This window comes from Cebus imitator, unplaced genomic scaffold, assembly GCF_001604975.1.
Source record: "Cebus imitator isolate Cc_AM_T3 unplaced genomic scaffold, Cebus_imitator-1.0 Scaffold173, whole genome shotgun sequence".
NCBI lineage: Eukaryota > Metazoa > Chordata > Mammalia > Primates > Cebidae > Cebus > Cebus imitator.
The window spans coordinates 1174517-1194895 of NW_016107488.1; the positions used below are offsets into that span (position 1 = coordinate 1174517).

General features: G+C 42.0%; 1 protein-coding gene across 5 annotated transcripts in view; it reads right to left on the reverse strand.

Moving 5' to 3' along the window:
- Positions 1-20379, reverse strand: part of TRIM36 (tripartite motif containing 36) — a 62285-nt gene that overhangs the window by 37480 nt on the left and 4426 nt on the right. For 2 of the 5 annotated variants that reach the window (XM_017544888.2, XM_037744413.1), the window contains exon 2: positions 7914-8148. In XM_017544888.2, the coding sequence (XP_017400377.1) occupies positions 7914-8148 (235 nt within the window). Of the gene's footprint in view, positions 1-2945; positions 2976-7913; positions 8149-13987; positions 14344-15363; positions 15484-20379 lie in introns of those variants that run through there. The other 3 variants (XM_037744415.1, XM_017544886.2, XM_017544889.2) reach the window with 3 other exon arrangements.

Genomic DNA, 20379 nt, shown 5'->3' on the forward strand with positions numbered 1-20379 from the left:
AAATAAATGGGAAAAAAAAAAGTGGGCTAAGGACATGAACAGACAATTCTCAAAAGAAGATATACAAATGGTCAACAAACATATTTTAAAATGCTCAATATCACTAATTATCAAGAAGATGCAAATCAAAACCACAATGTGATACCACCTTACTCCTGCAAGAATGGCCATAGTTAAAAAAAAATAATCCAAAAACAGTAGATGATGGCATGGATGCAGTGAACAGGGGAAAACTTCTACACTGCTGGTGGGAATGTAAACTAGTACAACCACCATGGAAAAGAGTGCCGGGATTTCTTAAAGAACTAACAGTAGAGGCCAGGCACGGTGGCTCATGTCTGTAATCCCAGCACTTTCGGAGGCTGAAAGTGGGCAGATCACCTGAGGTCATGAGTTCAAGACCAGCCTGGCCAACACGGAGAAACCCTGTCACTACTAAAAATACAAAAATTAGCCAGGTGTGGTGGTATGCACCTGTAATCTCAGCTACTTAGGTGGCTGAGGCAGGAGAATCACTGGAACCTGGTAGGCAGAGGTTATAGTGAGCCAAGATTGCGCCATTGCACTCCTGCCTGGGCAATGAGAATGAAATTCTGTCTCAAAAAAAAAAATTATTACTAAAAGTAGAACTACCATTTGATCCAGCAATCCCACTAGTGGGTATCCAGAGGAGAAGAAGTCATTTTACAAATGTTTATGGCAGCACAATTAGAAATTGCAAAAAACGTGGAACTAACCCAAATGCCTATCAATCACTGAGTGGATAAAGAAACTGTGCTATATACACATGATGGAATACTACTCAGCCATAAAACGGAACGAATTAATGGCATTCACAGTGACCTTGATGAGATTGGAGACCATTATTCTTAGTGAAGTAACTTAGGATTGGAAAACCAAACATCGTACCATCTTACTCATAAGTGGGAGCTAAGCTATGAGGATGCAAATCCATAAAAATAACACAATGGACTTGGGACTCAGGCGAAAAGGGTGGGAAGGCGGTGAGGGACAAAATACTACAAATAGGGTGCAGTGTATATTGCTCAGGTGATGGGTGCACCAAAATCTCAGCGATCACCACTAAAAAACTTACACATGTAACCAAACACCATCTGTTCCCCAATAACCTATGGAAATAAAAAAAAATTTAAATAAAATAAAGAAGGAAAAATAATGATGGCTTGAAAAGGTAAGGAAGTAATGTAGACCAAGAAATGCAATTATATATGTCAAACTGAATCTATGGGGCCAATAATATTTGCAAATTATGCAAATACTAGCACCCTGCACAATCAATTCTTTTTCCTACTTCAAAGATAAATGAAAAAGTTAGCATAATTTTTAAATTTCCATAAATTTTCAAATTGGCTTACAGCAAATCCCCTAAAAAAAAGTCAGCTTTCAGTCATTCATTTAACCATTTAAATATCAAAGAGAAAATAAAGTATTTCAAAACAAAGAGAAGAGAGTCAGTTCATAACCAACAGGTTCCAAACCTCTGCCAGTTGCATTCTCTCTCATATTCTAGCTACAAATTCCCCATTGCTATCCCCGGACAGTTCATGAACTACCTCTCCCAATGGTGGACACTACTCTTGGGCATTTGTCGCCTGATTTCTTATGCTGCCACCTTAATGCTTCTTTGGTACATTCTAACTATTTGATGCCTATGAGTTAGATTTACCTTTTGGGAATTAGCATTCTTCACCTTGTAAAAATTATTTTTCTCAGCTACCCTCTGAATCAAAAATGGGTAGTAACTTTTCTTTAAAGCAAACTGCTCCTATCTCTCCTTCCAATCACTAAGTTTCAACACTTAAAATTTGTATTCTCAAAAAAGCCAGTAAGAGAAAGAATTATGCATGGCTTCTAATCATGGCTGTAAGATTTTTAAATCAAGAAATGCAGAAGCAAGAGAGACAGAAAGGGATAAATTTCAGGCTTTAATTATTCTCCCATCAAATGGAGTGTATCACCAGCATTCCATAGAAAAGCAGCCAGTTATTTTTAAAGGTCAACTGGAGTAAAAAAAAAAAAAAAGAAAAAAATTAGTAAGATACGTTGGCTCATCTTTTACACAAAATCAAATACTTCAGAAAGTCTAAAAAAGGAGTGTACATTATTTACCCACAAGTGGGTAAGACCTCAATGTTAAGACTCTGATGCCAAGTACTTTAAAACATCAACAAAGACTCTCTATATACAAAACAAGCCAAGATTATATTATTAAATAGAAAAATAATCAATATTTTAATAAACTTTTTCAATACATAAGAAAGCAATAGCTTATCTAACCTTTTAAATGTAGCAATATCAAGCTTTGCTCCACTAAGTAAATGCAAAGAATTTTTAAGGACAGGCACGGTGGCTCACGCCTGTAATCCCAGAACTTTGGGAGGCCAAGGCGGCTGAACACAAGGTCAAGAGATTGAGTCCATCCTGGACAACATGGTGAAACCTGGTCTCTACTAAAAAATACAAAAATTAGCTGGGCGTGCAGGTGAGCACCTGTAGTCGCAGCTACTCAGGAGGCTGAGGCAGGAGAATTGCTTGAACCCAGGAGGTGGAGATTACAGTGGGCCGAGATTGCGCCACTGCACTCCAGCCTGGCACTTGGTGACAGAGCAAGACTGTCAAAAAAAAAGAATTTTTAAGATACCATATACAAAAAAAAAAGGGGTAAATCATTTTCTTCAAAAATATCTTGTCATGTATATCGACAAAATGCAAGCAACAGTAATCAGTGTTCTCCCTTTAAGACATCAGAACTTGCTTGGAAATTTAGTCCTGTTGACCTTTAAGTCATTTCAACCCAATTTGTTCGCTCTCTAAACAATTTTGAAGACTTGACCACTGATGTTTGAGAATCTGACACAAGATTATTTAATTTAAATCAAACACTATACTGCCTGCGGCCACAAAAGCAATAAAACATTTTCTACCTCTCCACCCCACAGATCGCCGTTGTGATGCTGTGAACAATGAACAGAAAGCCGGATTTAGAATTTAATTTCAAAGAGAAGATTCACAACTTGTTAACAAAAGATAAAGCAGTAACAGTGCCCTGCAAATAATACGATTATTGAATTAACAGAAAAAATGTGTTTTTCCTGGTACACATGGTATTTATGAAGCCAGTAATATAAAATATCCATCAAGCAACCTTATTAGAATTAGAATCATTATTGGTGCAGCACTTAAGAGACTATACTTTGTCCTATATAGATTTGGATTGTTAAACAATCATACTTAGAGTAACTGTTACAAAGTAAAAGCAAACATCTTTTGTTTGACTTTTTACTGACCTAAAAACTGTCAAAAAAAAAAAAAATAGTAAAACTGAATATATTCAGTTTAGATATGGGGAAAATACAAAATGGGGCAAGAGTTTATATATATATGATCAAAAGTATACAGCAATATGGCTTTTATTTATACATAATATGCTGTTGTGTTATGCATACAAATCTTACTCTCCTTTCAAAGTACCCTTTTAAAAAACTGTCAAAAATATAATGCAACATTATCCAAAAGAAATATATGAGCCAAAACTATAATATATGTAAGTTTAAATTTTCCAGTAGCCATATTAAAAAAACAACTGAAATTCATTTTAGTAACATGTTATTTAACCCACTATATCCAAAATACTATGATTTCAAAAAGTAAACAATATAACAACTATTAAAGAAATAAATAGATTTCTTGCAGAGTTAGCTCACTGCAACCTCTAACTCTGAGGCTCAAGTGATTCTCCTGCCTCAGCCGCCTGAGTACCTGGGACTACAAGTGCATGCCACTCACTCGCACATTGCTAATTTTTAAATTTTTATAAAAATTTTCACAGTCCTTTTTATACTAAGTGTGAATTTTAACTCACAGCATATCTCAATTCAGACTAGCCACATTTCAGGCACTCAATAGCCACATGTAGCTAGTGGCTAACATACTGGACAATCCAGGTTTAATTAATCCCTTTATTAGACCAGTGGCAAAACCAGACTGGATGCAGTGGCTAACGCCTGTAATCCCAGCACTTTGGAAGGCCAAGGCACAAAGACTGCTTGAAAAGAGGTCTGAAATCAGCCTAGGCAACAAAGTGAGACCCTCATCTCTACAAAAAAATTTTAAATAAAGTAGCAGTGTGCAAGTGAGTGGCATGCACCTGAAGTCCCAGGTATTCAGGAGGCTGAGGCATGAGGATCACTGGAGCCTCAGAGTTAGAGGTTGCAGTGAGCTATGATCAAGCCATTGCGCTCCAGCTTAGGTAACACAGTGAGACCATGTCTTAAATAAATGTCTAAATGATAAAAATGTATAAAGAAAGCTGTCAGTAAAAAAGGACTATTACTCATTTGTCTACTAAAAGAATTTATAGGCAAATGTCCAATAAATAGAAGGCAAGTAACATCACATTTGTAATGCAATGACTTCTACTAATTTAAAATTGGTGATCATGTAAAGGACAATCCTAAAATTTGCATTAAAACCTCCAGGAATGATTTTCACACTTGCAGCATTCTCACCCTCTAGGTACTCTCTTTAACTACTAACTTGCTCTGTATGTGTTCTTGATAAAAGACTATGCTATCGTAATTACATCTGTTATAAAGCTTTGTACAATGCTAAGGATTATGTGTCTTTTTAAAAAAAAAAAAAAGAAAGAGGGGCCTATCTTGTTCATTGCTCTTAAGCATTTAGCCATATCTGGTAAATAGCAGGTACTCAAATATTTGTTGAATGAATGAATGCCACTGGTATTTAATAAGGCATAAAACTTCAGTGATGGAGATATGGCACATGAAGAACAACTGGCCCAACCTATCACCCATAGCAGAAACACCGTCCATGATATTGCAGACAGTAGCCACCCACTGTTTTTAAAAAAAGTCTGTAAATACTGATGGCCCAAAAGCTGCATGGGTCAGAGCCAAATGTATGTTTTGGCTGTCCTGCCCTGTTAAGCTAGTGTGGTATTTTTAAATAATCTGAGTTGAAAATATTTAAAAAACAGAATTCACATGGAAGCCACTATCAAGCTTTTGTGAAATACCAATAAATCTGACAATCTGGCATTTTCAACCCTGGTAGTGCCACGTGATGACTGCCACCTTTAACGAGGCATCTGTTTTAGTTTCCACAGTCTCAAACCACACCCTGCTTCTCCAACAGGGAGTCCTAAAATCAACTGGCTGCTGTCACTTTGGGCTGATGGTTTTCTTATAGTAGTTGAACTAATGGGAAAATAAAAAATTTATAATCTCTATATTTATAGCAAAGAACTAAAATGAAGGAGAATCCTATATTTATTATGCCTAGGGCTCTCTTCATTAATGCACCTGTTGGGCCCTGCAGCATCTAAATTTGACACCTGATGTAAACACTTTTAGTAGCAGGAGTCTGACATACTTAGCCCATTTCATTTCTTGACAGTCTTAGTGGGGGTGGTGGGGTGTCTTCTTTCATGCTAAGTTAAATCTGCTTTCCTATTCTATCTACTCATTGACCTGGAACCTGCTAGAGATACTCAGCATACTCCTTCTATTCATAAGAAAGCTATCATATTCTGCAGTCTTCCCTTCTCCTCTCCTGTAACTGTTCTTTACAGAAAAAAATTTCAAATTCCACCATTCTAAATTTCCCCCCTCAGGACATAATCTAACTGCATAGGGTTCTTCCTAAAGAAGAGGGAGAAACATCTCAGTAATTCTATTTCTTATCTAGACAGTGAAATGATGGTGGAATGGAACTCATATTCCAAAAGACAAATGCCATTACTACTGAATATAAGCCATTGTAGCATGCTCTATATAAATCTTGTAGTTATGTTTGTCATTCAGCATACATTCAACAAATATTTATTAAGCACCTACAGAGTACCATGCTAGGTAAATTTTGGGAAACAGAAAACCATTCATCTAGTTCTTCATATGAATCACATAAAAAACTAGCCAAATCTTAACACTAAAAGCCTGCAGAATTTCATGAAATATGTATGTAAATGCAATCTAATTATAAGTAGAAATACTAGTACATAACTAAAATTTTATTTAATTGTACCAAATATTAATATACAAAAAAGAAGTTTCCTTTGGTCGATCAAGCAGGGGTTCCCAATTAGCCAATGAAGATCTATCAACAGAATATCAAGTTTTATCTGGTAGGATAGATTTCAAGCTGATGCTGTTTTTCTTTCCCTCCTCAATGCACCAGATTGGTAGCAAGGAAGGAAACATAAAGGTGATGACTTCGCAATGATCATGACCCTTTATAATATCATACTCTCTGCACTCTCTCAGTTTGCCTTATGTGATGCTGCTCATTTTTTTGTATATACAATTTCTATATGTGCAAAATATCATCCACGTAACTAGTGACTGCCATTAAAAAAAAAATGTTTTCAAAACAGCATATCACCCTTAAAACAAATCTACTATTCTCCACTCTCTGACGGGGCACACATAAATGTCACCCAAGGAGACTCCGTATCACAAAGAGACCAAAAGAAGATAATATTTTCCAAAATATAACTTAGAGTCTTTTCTGAAAAGGTTTTTTTTTTCACAAGATTAAAAAGTTACTCCTATACTTTAAGAGGGAGAAACTGACAAAAGTGGACAAAAGGATTAAACTTGAAATCTCAAAGCCCAAAATGGGAAGAGCTGCTCTGAAGTCTGATACTTATGGCTGCCACTGACTTTCCTCCATGAAGGACATGCCTAACATGAGACTGCTATTTCCTATCACTTTGGTTCTTGCAGCTGACTTCTGTACTAGCATTTGGCTCTGAATTTCAGTGTCTCCAATGATTTCAAATTAATTTTGATCTACATTAATCCTGCAGTGGCTGACCAGAAGAAAAAGTAAACCTATCCCAATAAGAAACAATTTAAACAGTGGCCATGTAATAAAAGACATATGTGCTGTACATCAATTTCATTTTCTATACATCACTACAGAATTCTATTATTTATGATGTTCAAAATCCTTCTTTTAAAAATAGACAAAAATGGATGGAGAGGCTGAACACAGTGGCTCATGCCTGTAATCCCAGCACTTTAGGGGGCCATGGTGGGCAGACTGCTTGAGCCCAGGGGTTTGAGACCAGCCTGGGCAACATGGTGAAACAAAAAACATACAAAAATTAACTGGGTTAGCTGGGCATGGTGGCACCTGCTTGTAGTCCCAGCTTCTCAGGAGGCTGAGGTAGGAGGAGCACTTGAGCCCAGGACAGGGAGGCTGCAGTGGGCCAGTATTGTGGCACTGCACTTCAGCTGAGAGACAGGGAAAGACACTGTCTCAAAAATAAAAATTAATAGCAAGCCTGACCCATGTCTGGCTGCAACTCCTGGTGAAGCTTGCTTATTGTATGCAAGGGAAAAAAAAAAAAAAAAAAAAACTAACTAAATAAATAAAAATAAAAATAAAAAATAAAAAAGGACGAGAGATGAAGAAAATAAAACCCTCAGATGGGACCAGATGGGGAAAAATGACAAAAAAATAATTCCCCTAAAAAGTTATCTAGGACTAGCCATTAGGCAGTCTTACTCCTTAACTCTGCAGTACTTATTTACCTATTACCACACATGTTTTCCTAGTTAGTACTTCAGTAGTCCATTACTTTATGTATCAAGGACATCACAGAGAATAACTCCTAAATACAAACAGAGTTAATAAGGAGTTTAACACAAAGTTAGTGTTCAATATCCAGTATCTACTTTAAGTATGTATCAAAAGACGAGTTCATTTTGACATTTTAACAGTGGGGGAGAACTCTTTATAACTATAGTTTTAATTTATTTACCTGGAAAAATTAACCCTCAAGATGACAAAAATAATTTTTCCTCCAGTTACCACTGAACATATATCAATAAGCTTCCCCCCACCCAGCCCACAGTTCTAACATATACCTGGTCTGTTAATTCGGTCAATTTTATCCATGCTAGGGGAAGGGAGCCGAAGTCGAGGACTGCTTTGATTGGAGTTGTCTGATCCCACGTCATTGAATGAATCATCAAGAGTCAGCAGGAGTTCTTTTACACATTTATGACAGATACTATGTTGGCAAGGGAGAATCAATGGGTGGGTAAACAGCTCCTTGCATGCTGGGCAAATGAGCTCCCTTTCAATATTCTTAATGGTAACCTTAAATTGAAAGGAAAAGAATCCAAGTTAAAAGCTCTTCATGGGTAAATACATTAACATTGTTATACCTCTTACATAAGTACATGTGTTTACTTTTCTAAAAAGAATTAAGAAAATAATTTAATTTTAAATTTCTTTTTCCCAATGAAATTTAATACCATCAACCACCCTCAACACCCATAATCCAGAATTTAAGGGACATGAGACAGTGTAAGGCAAAAAAGAAAAGAGAAAAATTACATAAAATATTAGGGGACCATGATATTCTATCAAAAATTAAAAAGCCATCATTCGAATCTCCATCACCAGTGCACTGATTTAGGACTTCAGGTAAATCCTAAAAGTAGATCACATTAAAAAAAATTCAAATTATTTTTTATGTGATCTACTTTTAGGATTTAGCACTAAGAGTAAGACTATATTCCTATTTAGTGAATTAATGTTGTGACTGGCAAATAACAAGAGCAATTAAACACTAGGTGAGTCAGTATGTTCATGGAACCCCAGCTGGTATCTATTTACAAGCTGAATTATCAGCAATTTTCTACATTAAATGTGACCATTTTTCATATGCTGCAACTGTAATGCAGCTAAAATGCCCAAGGTTCTCATGCTGTATATCAAAGCAATTATCTTAAAAGCACTTTATGAATATGTATTAGTCTATTTTCACACTCCTATAAAGAAATAGCTGAGACTGGGTAATTTATAAAGAAAAGAAATTTAACTGACTCACAGTTCCACATGGTTTGGGAGGCCTCAGGAAACTTACAATCATGGCAGAAGAGAAAGCAGGTATGTCTTATGTGGTGGCAGGTGAGAGAGAGAGAGAATGAGCAAGAGCAGGGAAACTGCCATATAAAACCATCATCTCTTCTGAGCCTTTATTATCACAAGAACAGCATGGGGGAAATCCACCCCCACAATGAGACTGCCTCTCACCAGGTCTCTCCCTCAACACCTTGGGATTACAATTCAAGATGAGATTTGAGCCTAACCATATCATTCTAGTCCTGACCCCCCCAAATCTCATGTCCTCACATTTCAAAACCAATCATGCCTTCCCAACAGTCCCCCAAAGTCTTAACTCATTTCAGCATCAACTCAAAAGTCCAACTCCAAAGTCTCATCTGAGACAAGGCAAATCCCCTCTGCCTAGCAGCCTGGAGAATCAAAAGCAAGTTAGTTACTTCCAAGATACAGTAGGGAAAACAGGCATTGGATAAATGTTCCCATGCAAAATGGGAGAAATTGACTAAAACCAAGTGGCCACAGGTCCTATGAAAGTCTGAAACCCAAAAGGGCGGTTATTAAGTCATGAAGCTCCAAGGTGATCTCCTTTGACTCTATATGTCTCTCATCCATGGTACACTGATCCAAAGGGTGGGCTCCCACAGCCCTGGGCAGCTCCACATCTGTGGCTTTGTAGGGTATGACCCCCCCCATGCCAGCTGTTTTCATGGCTGGCATTGAGTGTCTGCAGGTTTTCCAGGTGCATGGTGAAAGCTGTGAGTGGGTATATTATTCTGGGGTCTGGAAGACAGTGGCCCTCTTCTCAGAGCTCCACTAGGCAGTGCCCCAGTGGAGACTGTGTGGCAGCTTAAACCCCACATTTCCCCTTTGCACTGCTCTAGCAGAAGTTCTCTATGAGAGCTCCAACCCTGCAGCAGACTTCTGCCTGGACATCCAGTTGTTTCCATACATCCTCTAAAATCTAGACAGAGGTTTCCAAACCTCAATTCTTGACTTTTGTGCACCAGTAGGCCCAACACCATGTATAAGCCACCAAGACTTTAGGCTTACACCCTCTGAAGCAACAGTCTGAACTCTTTCAGCCACAGCTGGTACTGGAATAGCTGGGACACAGGACCCAAGTCCCAGTGACGGCAGCTGCAGCCCATATGAAGCAGCTACTGCAAAGATACTGGCTGCAGTGGGGAAGGCACAGCTGGACCTGCTTGCTCTGCAGAGCCAGCAGGAGCCAGGAACAGCCGGGAGCCCTGCCCCTTTCCAAGTTGGTGGGGAGGGAGCCCTGTGCTCCTGAGTACAATTGCAGCCACCCAGCTTCAGCTCTGGACCAGGACTTTCCTATGCTCTTGGAGGCCCAGGAAGCCCCTCTCCCCCTGCAGGCTCAGAAGTGCCTGCTCCTGCTGCTTGGCCTCTCCCCAATCCCAGTGCCCACTCTGATTTTGGAGAAAAGCTGTGGCTGAGCCTGGACACTATCACAACCTGGCCAGGTGTGTGTGTTCTCAGAGCAATGCTGACACACCAGGCCCCTGCCACCTCAGCCCCTCTGGACTTTAGGTGCTGATTAGCACAGGAGGGAGGCCAAGGGCAGGCTTGAGGGCAACTCAACATGATACTACAGGCATCCCTCAGCTAAAACAGCCTGGGCACCATGAACAGCAGTGGGAGGCAGACAGGCTCCTGAGAGGAAAGGGGCATGTCCCTGCTAAAACCCCACCTTCAAACCAGGGAAGGCCTGAAGACTAGGGGCCGGGCTGCCAGTCCCACTGACTAGAGTAAGAACTTAGAATGAATTTTACGGGCCCACCTGTGGCCACCCATGGATCAATCAGCACACAATTCCTCCCCTCTGAAGTGCATAAAAACTGCAGACTCAACCAGACTATGCCAGATGACAAGATGACCTGCCTGTAGATAGGACTTACCCACTCTGGGTTCTCTCTCCACTGAGGGCTGCACACTTGACAAATGACCTACCTGCAGAGAGGGGATCCCACTCCAAGCCTCCTCCCTGCTGAGAGCTGCACTCATTGGGAGGAACTGCCTGCAGAAAGCAGCTACCCACTACGGGTCTCCTCAGAGCTATACTTTTGCTCAATAAAGCATGTCTTCATCTTGTTCACCCTCCAGTTGTCCATGTAGCTCATTCTTCCTGGACACAGTACAGGAACTCTGAACCTACCAAATAGCAGGACTAAACAAGCTGTAACACAAACAGGACTAAAATACGCCCTCCTGCCTGCCATGTTGTAGGTGACAAGAAGGAGACAAGAGAGGAGAGAAGAACTGCAGTCCTCCAGGGAGCCTGGTCTTAAGAGCTCCCCAAGCCAGGTCTGTGACACCCTCTTGGTGGCTCTGCAGTTCCTGGTGTCTCCAAGTTTCTGGGTGCCACCATATTCTACAGTGCCTGTAGTGGAAGCTGCTTGCAGTATACTTGGTCCAGCCACAGCAAGAAGCCAGCACCAATGCCGGCACCTGGAGCTGCCTGCCCCACCACATCCAGCATGCCTGGCTGTGCACACTGTAGCCCATGCTCACTCGTTCATGCACAACTTGCTGCTCTGCACTTGGCTCCCCCTTGGCAGGTGTGGGATCCAGGCCAGTAGCGAAAGCCAAGTGCAGACTGCCAGGCCAAGTGGGCAGGACAAGCCCAGTGGACCTGAGCAAAACTTGGGCAAAGGCAACACTTGCCACAGAGGTTTCCAGCTGGCGAAGCAACACCCTGTAAGGATCGTGTGATACCAAGGCTGCATACAGCAGCAGGGTCCTGGGACCATCCCAGGAAACCATTTTTCTCTCCTAAGCCTCCAGGCCTGTAATAGGAGGAGCTGCCACCAAGATCTGACATGCCCTGGAGACATTTTACCCATTGTCTTGGCAATTGATATTTGATACCTCCTAAGCAAATTTCTGCAGCTGGCTTGAATCCATCCCCAGAAAATAGGTTTTTCTTTCCTACTCCATGAAAAGGCTGCAAATTTTCCAAACTTTTACACTCTGCTTCCCTTTTAAACATCTGCTGCAATTTCAGATCATTTCTCTCAAGTTCAAAGCTCCGTAAATCTCTAGGGCAGGGGCAAAACACAGCCAGTTTCTTTGCTAAAGTATAGCAAGAGTCACCTTTACTCTTCTTTAAATGAGACCACCATGGCTTGGACTTCTTTGCCCATATCACGAAATCATTAAACAAGTCTCTAGGAAGTTCCAAACTTTTCCACATCTTCCTTTCTTCTTCTGAGCTCTCCAAACTGTTCCAGCCTCTGCCTGTTACCCAGTTTCAAGGTCACTTCCGCATTTCTGGGTATCTTTACAGCAGTGCCCACCACCTGGTACCAATTCTCTGTTAGTCCATTTTCACAGTGCTATAAAGAAATACCCAAGAGTGGCTAATTTATAAGAAAAGAGATTTAATTGACTCACAGTTCTGCATGGCTGGAAAGACCTCAGGAAACTTACAATCATGGCAGAAGGGAAACAAGCACGTTTTACATGGCAGCAGGTGAGAGAGAGTGAGTAAGAACAAGCACACTGCCTTATAAAGCCATCACGATCTTGGGAGAATTCACTATCACAAGAACAGCATGGGGGAAACTATCCCCATGATCCAATTACCTCCCAGGGATTACAATTCAAGAGGAGATCTGGGTGTGGACACAAAGCCTAACCATATCAGAATATTAAAAAAGTGTGGAGGACCCTTTAAAAAGGTTTATAAGCACCACTACAAATGCTCTCAATACTATACAGGCTTTCATTATTTTAAGTGAAAAGCATTTTAGACTCATCACAACTAAAAAAGTTTGAGGACCTCATACTAGTTTTCCTGTCATTTCTCTATGTAGTTTTTTCCATATATCTCAGACTTCAAATCCATGAATCGTATAGTCAGCATCCCTGCAATTTTAATAATAGTCCAACTTTAAAGTACTCATAACCTTATACAATCATTTCAACTACTAGAAATATATGGAAAATTAAAATTGACTTAACTTATTCTAATGAAATTTTAAAATCTAGCTAACGTGCTCTCCATAAAGTGACACAACGTGCTTCAATAATCTGACAATTTAATTGCATTAGAGCCAGCTGGTTTTATCACGTCAATGGATCTTTCAATGCAGTGTCTTTTGCTGCATCACTCAACTATGTGATGAAAAGCCACATTTCCAAATCTATGAACCTCCCAATTGTTCATAGATTTAGAAATAAAATAACCAAACCTCATAATTCACATGAAAGAACACAGAATATTCACATCCTACCTTATTTCACAAAGGGTTTGACACCTAATTCAAAAGAAAATCTTGTCCGGGATGTCCAAAATAGGTTCTTACATTCCATTTTATATGTAAATATGGTCAGTGAAGGTTTACTTCTTACTGTGAGGAAGGATCTAACATCTTTTCCATTTTTCTTGCACATAAAACAGTGTCTTGAATCTTATTTTTTAATCACAATGGACATAAAGTATTTCTTACCCCAAAGAAAAATTAATTCATCAGTCATTGAAGGAGAAACAAACTGATTAAGCGTGACGTGGTGGCACCTTCAATTAAGCGGTTCCTAGCCAAACTTCGGAAGAATTGCACATTCAACACCTTCAAAGAAAAACACTTGTACTCCGACAGCTGCCAGGGCCCCAGCCCGCCCCGCGCGGGCAGGCGAAGCCAGGGAGGAGCCTCTGCCCCAGGCGGCGGCAGCCGGCAGGGCCCGCGGGGGTCACCACGCCTAGACAAAGGGCGGCTCCACACGCGTGAGGCACGCGCCCCGGCCCTCGGTTTGCACCCAACTCCCTAACGCTAATTAGTTTTACAGCCTGAGCTCCACTAGAGAGACCCTCCAGGATTCCCCGAGGTACTCAGGTGGGAAACCACCGGATTTGCGCTCTTCTCCTGCCCAGGGGACCCCACGTCCGGCTCTCGGGGGTAGAAAGGGGACGCCCCGGGTTACGGAACCTGGCCTCAGGCGGGGAAAGGCGAACAGGAAGCGGGGTCCCCACACGCCTGCCCTCACTCTCCCGAGAGAAGGTTCCCTCCGGGCTCCCAGCGGAGGAAAAAGAAAAAGCCGGGGCGGCGGTCCCCTCCGCACTCACCGGAGAGTCTGAGCCATCGCCTTCCATGGCAGCCTTCTGCCAGGTGTCATCAGCGGCACGCTCCACTCAGGCGCACCGGCTGCCCCGGGCAGGGTCTGGTGGGTGGGTCCCTGCGGCGGCCGAGGAACCTCGGTCCGAAGCTGGAAGACGAGCTGGTCAGCCGGATCTCGCCAGCGGACCGACGCGGGGAGAAGTAAGCCGGGGCCGGCGAAAGCACAGGAGCGGGAGAAGCGAGCTTAGCTCCCAGCGACGGCCCCGGGAATCCCGCGCAGCGCCCGGCTGCGGCAGCGGCTCCTGCGGACTGCGGCGGGGCGGGGCGCCGCGCGAAGACCTGGGCGGGGCGCCGTGGGGCGTGGCCAGGGCGTGGCCAGGCCGTTGCCTAGGCAACAGCACCCACCGCACAAAAGAGGCGGGGCCGCCCGGGGCTGGGAGGCCGGGCGGCTGAGCGGTGGGCAAAGCGGGGCCCGGCGGGGCACGGGTATGCCATGCGGTTGGGACTCGGCGCCCTCCACCGCCACCTCCCCGGTCCGCATCAGCCCCTCACTCCCACCCGGGCAGCCGCTGGTCGCCCTGTGCGAGGCTGGGGCGCCTCTGAGGAGCGGAAGTGAGGGCTGCAGGGAGTGCTGGGCTAGGGCCGAGGGCGGTGCCGGGGCTTGCCCGCGGCGCTGCTGCAGAGCAGCGGGCTGCAGCCCTGGCCCCCGGCCCCGCGGTTCCCCTCCGCTCTTCAGTTTGCTCTCCCTGAACTTTCTCCACGCGCAGATCGAAGCCCGGCTTTCTGGCTCTGTACAGGACGATGCGGAAGAGGGCGAGCGTAAGCCACCTTACCTGAATGGCAGCGGCGAGCACGGCAGAGCTGCGGGAGGCGACCAGAGCGAGACCCCGCCCGCCCCCTCCGCCGCCCCGAGCCAGACGCGGCCTGGGGTTCCTTGTTCTCTCTCGGCTTGACTCCCTGCGTGAACTTCACAGTTCCTGACTGGGCACCGAACACTCCTATCCTGCTTTCTGCTTCTATACCCCAAGGAGGGACCTCCCCTGGTCCCGCCCACCACCCGGGCCTCTGCTTTCCCTCTTGAGGACCAGGACAGAGGGTCCTGAGCGGCTCCGGCACCCACGCATCCCCGGGCGGGGGCGCTGCTGAGCGTTAAGGCGCCCACCAGCTCAGGGACTCGAGGCGCACATTTCACCTGCCACGGCCCAAGTGTGTTGCTTGTGTTATTTTCAGGACACATGGAGAACAAATTAACCTAGGATTATTAGATCACGCCACTGCCTTCCTGGCTATCTAAATAATTCATTCCTATGCATTAGGCTTTAAGAACAGGTGCCTTAAACTGCTGGGTAAGTAAGGACTACAGAGCTGTAGCGAGACATCCCGTTTAGGTTTTGAAATGCTTCCCACTTTTATTTCCTGTTTGGGAGAATTCTCTCGTTAAGGCAAGTTCCGCCGTCTTCCCACAGCCCTGTCTGCAGCGATAGCCTCGTCTCCAATCTGGAAGCTAAATAAGGAGTGTAGAATTAAGAACATTGAGGTACTATAGCAATTTTCTCTAATGAGACACCCTCTATTTACAGATGAGGTGAAGAGAGGACGAAAGCCTTGCCAGGTAATAATGCCCGGGCTGTTCTGATCCGGATTAATGCCCGTTCCGTGGCCACAGGTGCTAGACCTGAGAAGGCTTCCTTCCCACAGGTTCTGAAAAGTGCTAATCAGGAGAATACCAAATGCCTGAGTGAATTAGGTGCCTATATATAGTTTTAAAAGCTCAACCATTAAAAAGCATTGTAAGTCTGTTTCGCATACCGGCCTTTGAGCTAAATAACTCCCTGGCTGTAATTTCACATCAGCACACCTGCTTTGATCAAAAATTTATTAGTTGACAGAGTAAAAGTGATTAGAAGGCTCCATTAACATGAATTAAAGAGAAAACCTGTGTAGACAATATCTTGTAGAAACATATGTTGCTGCAGCCTTCGATTATGCAGATAAGACTTCACTGAGCTATCATTTTCTACCTGATCCACAAAATTCAAACATGACGTTAATATACTTGGTGTTAATACACTTGGCAAAAGTGTGTCTCCAAAACAATAAAAATAAAAATACTTATGCAGTGGGCACAACCTTACCATTATCACCCCAGTTTAGATTTTTGCTGTGTGAGCAACTATTCATCCTTCTGAAACAGATCATTTCGTGGTATTTTTGTTTTGGTCCCAGGAGATGTTTAAGACCTTGTATTAGTCTAGATTTGAGGATTTTCTAAGCCTAATTCTTTCAGAGTATAAGTGTCTTCTTGTTTTAAAGTAAATTTTGTGTTGGTATAACTTCTTGAATTTTTTTGTGCCTCAAAGATGTTCAAAGTTAAAATAATTAACCAAATAATGGTATCATTGCCTATTTCTCTACCAAAATTAAATGTAAGATTTACAAAGCCTCTCTTATTTTGCTCAAACCCTTTTGTGGTAGTACATGTTGGTACAGCTTATCTGAAGGGACATTTTACAAATCCTATCAAAAATTTTAACTATTTGTACCTTTTGACTAAGCAATTCCACATCTAAGAATGTTTCTACCGTAATACTTGCACGTGTGCACAAAAACATATACAAAGAGGTTATTGAGACCTTATTTATAATAAGTAAACATCATCGATAATGTACATTCATACCACGGAATATTATGAAGCAGTTAAAATCAATGTACTGATGAGAACAGTTCTAAAATATAATGTTAAAAAAGTACAAAACCAGCCAGGCACGGTGGCTCATGCCTGTAATGCCACCACTTTGGGAGGCCAAGGTGAATGAACCATGACGTCAGGGGTTCCAGACAAGCCTGACCAACATGGTGAAACCCCGTCTCTACTAAAAATACAAAAATTAGTCGGGCATGGTAGAGTGTGCCTGCAATCCCAGCTACTCAGGAGGCTGAGGCAGGAGAATTCCTTGAACCTGGGAGATGAAGGTTGCAGTGAGCCAAGATGGTGCTACTGCACTCCAGCCTGGTTGACAAAAAAAAAAAAGTACAAAACCATATGGATTCTGTATGCTGTCATTCTAGCCAAAAGACTAAGTAGGTATATCTGTTTATACGCAAACAAAAATAAGTGTCTGGAATGGAGCACAAAAAGTGATAACCATTGTGGAGAATTAAGGAGTAGAGTCAGGTATACAAGACTTACTCTTTACTCACGCTCTATGATCTTTGCATCTTATGTACATGTTATACTTCTAAAACTTTTAAATGTTAAAAATCATTTCTATCTAATCCATAAACTTTTAAAAACAAAAGGGGTGAGGGTAAGAAGACAACAAATATGAAAACTGCCACTTTAAACCAGTGCTTTCCCAGTTCCCAGATCATTCTGTCTCCCTGCGCTGCCATGCTCTGTGTCAAGTCATCAACTCTGTTTCAACATCCAAACATCCCAGTCTCCCACCAAGACCCTTCCCAATTCCTCAAGTTAAAATCCTGGTGAGTTTTGTTTGCTTGCTTTTCATTCTCCTTTCTTCTTCCCTATTTCTGGTCAGCCTTAAAGCACAGTTGGTTCTCAGATTCTGTTCCTTCTCATCCTCACAGTCGATTCCCATGCCCACTCTAAGCCCCCACTCCACATGCCTAGATTACAACAGCAGCCTATTGATTCAGTATTTACAGATGACTTTCCATGTGCGTAGTCCTGTACTTATGCCTCTATTTGCACAAGGAGCAGAATAAGCTGCAGTCCTGGACCATAGGCAGCTTGGTATTGGAACTTGAGGAGTAGGGTATGTGTGGACATGTGTATTTGAATGTGTATTTGAGTGAGTGTGTGTGTGTGTGTGTGTGTGTGTGTGTGTTGGGGAGCAGGAGTTAGAGGAAGGGTGGTAAAATTGCACTAACAAAGTAAGTCTGGTAAAGTATGGAAGATCTCTATGCTTTTTTGTAGACGTTGAACAGCTTTTGAAGGCTTTTTACCAGGAATGGCATGAAATATCTGAACTTTAGAAAAATCAGTATTCCCTTATTTTGCATTATATATACTATCCCTTGCTGCCTATTCCTCCCTAGTTTGGAGTATCCTAGCAACTCCTTTTTCAATAGTTTATTTTAAAATCTGGGTTAAAATGCAAAACAAGAAAACCTATTCCATTCTTATCATCCCCCTAAGTCCACAGACCTTCAGTACTCTTGCCTTCATTGTGATATCTAATTTTTTACTTCTGGTATTAATTGCTCTTCTATTACAAGGGCATAAGCTGTCTCACAACTGTCTACTTCATGAAGTCCAAAAGGTCAACAGTTTCCCCTCCCCAAACACAATTCGGGCTTTAATAAACTAGAGCCTCAATCAATGTTCACTACTTGATATTTAAAATATAAACCCCTTACTGTATAAACCATATACTTACTACTCCATAAGCTGACTTGGTCTCTTTCCATATTGAGTCCTAATACCCAACAAGAGATTAAATTCCTCGCTGGGTCAGGTCCTAATGACCATGGTGCATATTAATTGGTTTGATCTGAGATCAGACAGGCAGGGTACCACCATTTTATTAGTAATACTAAACAGGAAATAGAAACGAGGTAATATGGCCACATATTCCTAAACCCTGTCCTCTTTTGGGAACCCCTAATCATTAAGAAACCATAGGCATAAAATGAAGAGAGCCCCTGAACTTACAGAAATAAAGTAAATCACAGGGTTTTACAGTAGATCGGCACACAGACTGCTTGTACTGCTGGGTATCAGGAGGTTACTGGTGAAGGGACAAGGAATGGCATTGTCTATCAATTATTACTCAAGCCTCTGACAGGCCCAGCTTACCAGTCATAAAGTGTTTCTATGGGAACAAAGTCAGAGGAGAGGAGATCCGAGAGTCAGCAAGTTCAGATTTCCACTACCTGGCCAAATCCTCCTCATCTTTCAAGCTGCACTTCTGGAGCCTCCTTCATTCGTTTTGATTTCATTGATTATCTCCCTTTATTCCAAACTCTTTTAGCACTTAGAGTCCTACCACTCAGTTTAATACAACTACCTACTCTTTGTACACTGATGTTTGATGTTTTGTCTTCTCAACTATTTAGGCTTTTATTTAAGACAAAATCTAGTAAGCATTTATCTACGAAACAGTAGCACCGGAGCAACCATTTGAATTTAGGAAGGTAAGAGGAACATAGTGCTGCTCTCACAGACATTTTTCCATTAATGATGAGTATATTGGCTGCATAACTAGTGGGCAAAGAGTTTTTTGATCAACTTGAGATAAATAAAATTGGTAATATTTTGAGGCTATGTAGCAGGTCCCTCCCTGTTGACCACATCTTATTATTCTTCTCCTTAGGGTTGCTACATTTAGTAAATAAGAACACAGGACACCCAGTTAAATTTGAATCAGATACATGATAGTTTTTTAGTACCTGTTTCAAATATCACATGACACATATTCTAAAAAAAAGGTATTTATCTCAAATTCAAATTCAACTCTACATCCTGTATTTTGTCTGTCAACCCTACCTCGTCTTCTTAATGATCATTATGTGGATATAAGGTGCCTCAAAGCCCAATCATGTTGTTGTAACAGCTAGAGGTAATAGCTTTCATTTATTGAGGGCCTATGATGTGTCAATAACAGTGTTAGGAAATCTGTATAAAATATTCATTTAACCCTTGCAGTTACCCTGTGAAAATAGGTATAATTCTCTTCAGAGACAACATGTAACAACTAAAACTCCTCTCCACCTCCCAGAGATTAAGTAGTATGCTCAAGATTACATGGCTATATACTTAAAGCCAGGATTCAAACCTGGGTCTCACTCCAGCATCCTTACTGCACTGCCCACAGTTACGTATAAAACATGGAATTTACGATTTCACTAAAAATCTGATTTAAACATTCTTTTACAAAGTAGTTTAGGAGACACCTTTTTTTAAAACTATCTTTAGCATAATGTAGTGAAAAAAATCAGAGGAAAATTATGATGTTTATGAAATTAGCTCTTTTCAAATGATAATGCAAAAATCTAAATCTTCTGCCTGCCTTCCCTACTCCCCACAGCACATATATTTCACCCAATTTCAATATAGGTATATAAAAACACTTCAAAAAATACTTTGTAGGCTGGACACAGTGGCTCACACCTATAATCCCAGCAATTTGGGAGACTGAGGCAGGTGGATCACTTGAGGTCAGAACTTGAGACTACCCTGGCCAACAGGGCGAAACCCCATCTCTACTAATAATACAAAAAATTAGCCGGGCATGGTGGCTCGTGGCTGTAGACCCAGCTACTAGGGAGGCTGAGGCAGGACAATCACTTGAACCCAGGAAGCAAAGGTTGCAGTGAGCCCACAATTGCACCACTGCACTCCAGCCTTGGCAGCAGAGTGAAACTGTGTCTCAAAAAA